Source organism: Saccostrea cucullata, unplaced genomic scaffold (assembly GCF_032062105.1).
Source record: "Saccostrea cucullata isolate Sc308-1 unplaced genomic scaffold, CSIRO_AGI_Scuc_v1 ctg22587, whole genome shotgun sequence".
NCBI lineage: Eukaryota > Metazoa > Mollusca > Bivalvia > Ostreida > Ostreidae > Saccostrea > Saccostrea cuccullata.
The window spans coordinates 1-5,418 of NW_026933588.1; the positions used below are offsets into that span (position 1 = coordinate 1).

Below are 5,418 nucleotides of genomic sequence, written 5' to 3' on the forward strand. Positions count from 1 at the left end.
GGTTCTGTGATTATTGAGCGATCTGGCCAATTTAGCTCTGCTTAGCAATTGTCTTAATGAAAGCCATCTCTTTGTAAAGGTGGTTGTAATGTGTGTGCAGGTACTTACATGTTGTATGTTATGATAATGAGAATATAATATTGTAGATGGTGGTGGTGGGAAGAAGAGGACATCTTCTGAGCTCGGCAGCAGTGGTACCACCCCCACCAGGAAGCGGGCCGCCAGAAAGTGTGGCCTGTGTGGAGAGGAGGGTGAGTTATCTCCCTTTATACCATGTAAAATGATTTTTATGTGAAGGTCTTAAGTAGCGATTTGCAAACAAGTTGTCCATTTTCCATTTATTTGTCTGTCTGTAAAGAATTAACCAAAGTGAGACTCCTCATTACAGGTTTAACTTGAATTTTATAAAATTTCTGGTTTTCTTTTCAGGTCATACAAAAAGAACATGTCCTCACAAATAATACCAAAGTTTTATTGAATGAAAGGTTGTCTGTGATAAAGTGTATTAACATTTGTTATATTTTTTATTTTATGTTAAAATGTGTTCTTGTTATTTTATGTTATACATCATGTTGTGAAAACATGATTTGCATAATAAATAAAAAAGTCCTATAGAATTTTATTTTCTTTTTATATACAAGTACATGTACATGTAACTTTGATGAGTGTTTGTTGTTTTGCGTCCCTTTTAGCCAGGACTTGCAAGTTAAAACCAATACTTTGGTATGGCCATTGAGCAGTGGGACATCTCTGTCATGCCAGTACATGTTTCTACACGGACAGGATTCATACGGTCTCATCCAAAGCTATGCCTGTCATGCATTGGGATTCAAACCCCGGATAGATTAATTATTCCACATTTCTATAGTGCAAACAGGGGGCTTAAATGGTTGTGAACCATCAAAGCTATCCCATGAAGTCAGTGAGAATGAGTTCTGGTACAATTTCATGTTGGCCAATCAAACAACAAAATATTTTGACATAAGCCTAAGCTATTCATTGTAAAATAAAAACCAAAGATCCATGGACCAAATTACTCACCGAAGTCAATATAGCCCCGCTGTTCGTAACAGATTTTTTTCTGCGTAGAATTATTTTGCCCCCCTTTCAAGAAGGGAGAGCATACTGCTTTGCTCTTGGTCTGTTGGTCCATGATCAGTTTACGTTCCTTTTCTTTGCAGAGGATGCACATATTGAAATGAAATTTGGTATAATGTTTTATCATAAGTATATTTATGTTGCGTTCAGACTGGATTTGATCAAATTCCTGATTTCCTGGCCCTGTCACACTTCATTAAAAAGACAGCATTTGGTAAACTTTTTTTATTTGTAAAAGTCTAAAATAATGAGATAGTTCATAAATAAAACAAATCTAAAAAGTTGATGTATATATGTAGGACTCCAAAGTGCGATGGGACTCCAAAGTCCGATGGTCACGCCAAAGTCCGATGGTCTGCGCCAAACCCCGATAGTTTGACACGCCAAAGTCCGATGGTGCAGAAAACAATTAACGTTTATGACGTCATAGCACTGCTACGCAAAAATGCGATACCGCGCCATGCCATGCCCGATTTGTTTAAAATAGAATACAAATAAATATTAAATGCAAAGATTAACCCTAATCTTTTAGATATAGGTGCGAGACTAACACTTATCAGTCGAAAAATGTGTTAAAACTATCTAGATATCTTGGATGGGTGCAGGACTAACCCAAATCAGTCCAATAGTGTGCGAGGACTAACCATAAAATATCTCGGTGAAACACATTGGTGTTCAAGAACTAACCGGCCCTTATCAGTCGAATAGTCTACAAGGACTAGCCCTAATAGCTCTGGTGGGCGAAAACAATAAGCAATATCAGTAAAAATGTATGTGAGACGAATACTGAATCAATGGATTTTGAATGCAGGACAACGTCATGACGTCGGACTATTGTGACGTCATAAACGTTGATTGTTCCTCCGCACCATCGGACTTTGGCGTGTCAGACCATCGCACTTTAGCGTCGCGCGTCTCATAGGAAACGAGCCATCGGACTTTCGCGTGACCATCGGACTTTGGCGTCCGTAAAGACAGCGAGCCATCGGAGTTTGGCGCAGACCATCGGGGTTTGGCGAGACCATCGGACTTTGGCGTCACCATCGGACTTTGGAGTCTTACATATATAATGTACACCAATCACATTCACAGTACAACACATTTACACATGAGTTGATGAGAGTACATGCATTCAATGACTATGTTTTATCACAGGAAATATATGACTGCAGCAAGATGGCTATTTCTTCCTACTGACTTGACCTTTGAGTTGCTTTAATTCGTTCTCATGATAATGTGACACTGCTGTAGCTTCTGCTAACCGTAAAACATAAACAAAAAATAATTCATTTAATAATTTAGTATTTTATGTGCGCTTTTATTGAAGGTAAATATATAACTACAGGTTTTGATTAATATTTCTTATTATAAGCATGATTTTAAAGTTCTCGACACAATATGAGTATATAAATCGAAAGCAACTTACCATGTCAAGGAGAACATCTATTTTTAGCTTAAGAAGGTTGTTTTCCTCTGACAGAAGTTGATTTTGTTTGCGCAGTTTCATGACTTCTTTATGGCTAGCTCCCCCTGGACCACTCTCTGTAAATAGGAGAGGTAGAGTGGCATTAATTCTAGTATATGGGGAAAGTGGCACTTGAATACAAAACATGGCAGATAATTTTTGGAAGTGCTTAGTTAAGCACGTTTACCAGTAATCAGTGATTTGTAAGAATCCGTGATATAAGCTTTTCAATAAGTTCACTTTAAGTTTACTGGTACATGAGAATCATACCTGCCATCCACATTCCATTTTCAAACTGAATCTCGCTTCCTCCCAGTTTTAGCTTGACTGGTCCGACCTCGGGACCGAATTCCTCCCGAGTCTGAGTGGCATCGAGATGGAGATTGGAGAGAGAATGTGCTCGTCTTGGGGGAGTCTTCTTGGGAGAAAACTTATTTCCGAATAATGACAGTGGCATTTCAGTGATCTGTTTGCAAATGTATAGAATATGAAATTATCAACACTTGATAGACATATTAAAGACATATTTATGGGTGATATATACTGTTGCTAGTCTCCCTACTTTAAATATAATCTTTTTAATAATAATCGAAATGTACAGATTAAACAAATGCACTACAATTCATATTGAAATAAATTTCAAATGGTCCACAAATTGATTTTTATAATGCAGAAAATGCATAACTATGTATAAAGTATTTGCATATTATGTAAAACACATTTTTATAATCTTAATACCATTACCGATAACATTTAAAAATCATTAAATAAAAATATTTTTTTCATGCCCCCCCCCCCAAAAAAAACATGAAAAAATTAATTTTATAGAGAGCAGTGTATTCCTTTTCTCTTCACTTGGTATGATGAGTGTGCACAATGCAGTGCAAAATAGACTGTCAATGATCAATGATGATCAAATGAATTTGAAACAATTATTTTTAATTTCTTCAGAATATTACAATTATCTTTATCAAAGGGTGGCTACTTAAGTACTAATGTGTGAAGTTTTGCTTCATTTACCTTGTTGATAAAGTGAGGAAAAACATGTGCACATCAATTTTTTTTTTACCCCAAAAAGTAACACAGTGGGAATTAATATATTTTGCACGAAGGTGGTGTCAGATCAACAAGGATAAGCCCTTTTCATTTATCATTCAATTTTTGGAAAGATAAGAAAAATATATTTGTTTTCTGTAATATCTATAATATCCTTAACATTTAAACATTCCAACTTGAATTGATAAGCATTTTCATTACTTTAGTCCTGCACTTAATATATATAGGGGTCTGCAGATGTAGTAAGAATCTGAACAGAAATGGAGGACACATTCCTTTCAAGAATCGTACTCAGCTTTAATGTTTGATTGATTGATAGAAAATTGTTTTATGTCCACTCAAGAATTTTTCAAACATATAGAGACAACATCATATGCCAGTAAAGGGATTCATATTTAGACATTTTCTCCACACTCAGGGCCATTGAGCAGTGATGGATCATTATCATGCCAATGCCTCGAGCATCACTTTTTATCAAGGTCTCATCAGAAGGATCCGCAACTTTCTTTTTCAAAGTGCCGAGTGCTTGGCAAAGGAGCAGTTGCTACCTATTTTCAGTTGGAGCTGGGGGAAAACCCTCAAGGCTTAACCTTCCAATCATGGAGCCAGGTCTACACCAATTATCAATATTAGGATTGGGATGTTTCTGGTACGTGTGATGAAATTTATTTACAAGATATGACTAAGAGCTGGTTATTAAATAAGAGATCAATATACAGTATAATTAAGAAGAAGAAATAATAAACAAGGACTTATACTTGTGATTGGAGAAAATAAATCATGTATAAAACATTCTACCCATTGCACAGTCTTCTGCATAACTGGGGAATTCAAAAATATATTAAATATCAAAAGAAAATCGAAAAATCAATGAGTTTGCTGATTGTGTTATATCTACATCGTATAATTGGTAACACTTGATAAAAAACTGAAAATACATTACTGTTTTTAAGTCAAAAATTAATGTTTTACACACCTGTTATTTGTTTCTACCTGTTTTGATTTACAGCGCCATCTGAGATGGGAGTGTTGTTAACTCGTTTTCTGAAAAGTCGATAAGTGTTTCAATACAAATCAAATGAGAAATACTGTTGAAATTTTAAAAATCACAAAATTGAGGAAAAGATGAAACCTTAACTTTACCATCAAGGATTTATCTTTAAGAAGATGTTATTGAGATTTGATTCTTACACTGGATACGAATAATATAAGAATGAGCGTCCAAATAAACAAACGGAGAGAGTGATTTGTGACTGTTTTTTTTTTAAGGTATGACAAAATTATTCTTTTATTGAATTGTGATCTATGATATTTTTCATTGTTTATTTAATACCATTGTTACCCCACTCAGTTTCTGGCACTGCTATTGTTGAAACCACGATTCTCTTTGGATTACCTTCTGTATTTCTTTGTGTCAGATTGACACAGCACAGGAGTCGGCAATTTTATCAATAAATAGTAAATAAATGGTTAACAGGCATAAATACTACCAGTGAGCTTCGCGAGCGTAGCGAGCGAAGCGACAGGATGGCAACGAGTTTTCTCGATTTTCTCTAAATCGCCGTCCAGCCAACATCAAACTTCACATATCAACTTCGGAATGTCCAGTTAGTAATCCCTGACATTTTTTACCATTCAACTACCCTACATTATCATTATAACAACACTTCTTCACATCTCGTTTACAACCAGCGGCCATTGACAATTCTGCGTGACGTCACATTCACTGCAGATCGAAATACTCGGAACACGGATTATCGAAATGAAAAAGATCGAAGTATTCCGAGAAGATGGCGGAA

At 35.7% G+C, this 5,418-nt stretch overlaps 1 protein-coding gene across 1 annotated transcript; it reads right to left on the reverse strand.

Moving 5' to 3' along the window:
* Window positions 1-2,166: 2,166 nt before the first annotated feature.
* Window positions 2,167-4,645, reverse strand: LOC134238701 (protein chibby homolog 1-like). The gene is made up of 3 exons (XM_062720819.1): window positions 4,596-4,645; window positions 2,834-3,029; window positions 2,167-2,640 (listed from the first exon to the last, which is right to left on the reverse strand). Exons 2-3 carry the CDS (start codon window positions 3,018-3,020, stop codon window positions 2,438-2,440), a joined length of 390 nt encoding a protein of 129 aa, XP_062576803.1. The 5' UTR covers window positions 3,021-3,029; window positions 4,596-4,645; the 3' UTR covers window positions 2,167-2,437.
* Between the last annotated feature and the right edge of the window lie 773 nt (window positions 4,646-5,418).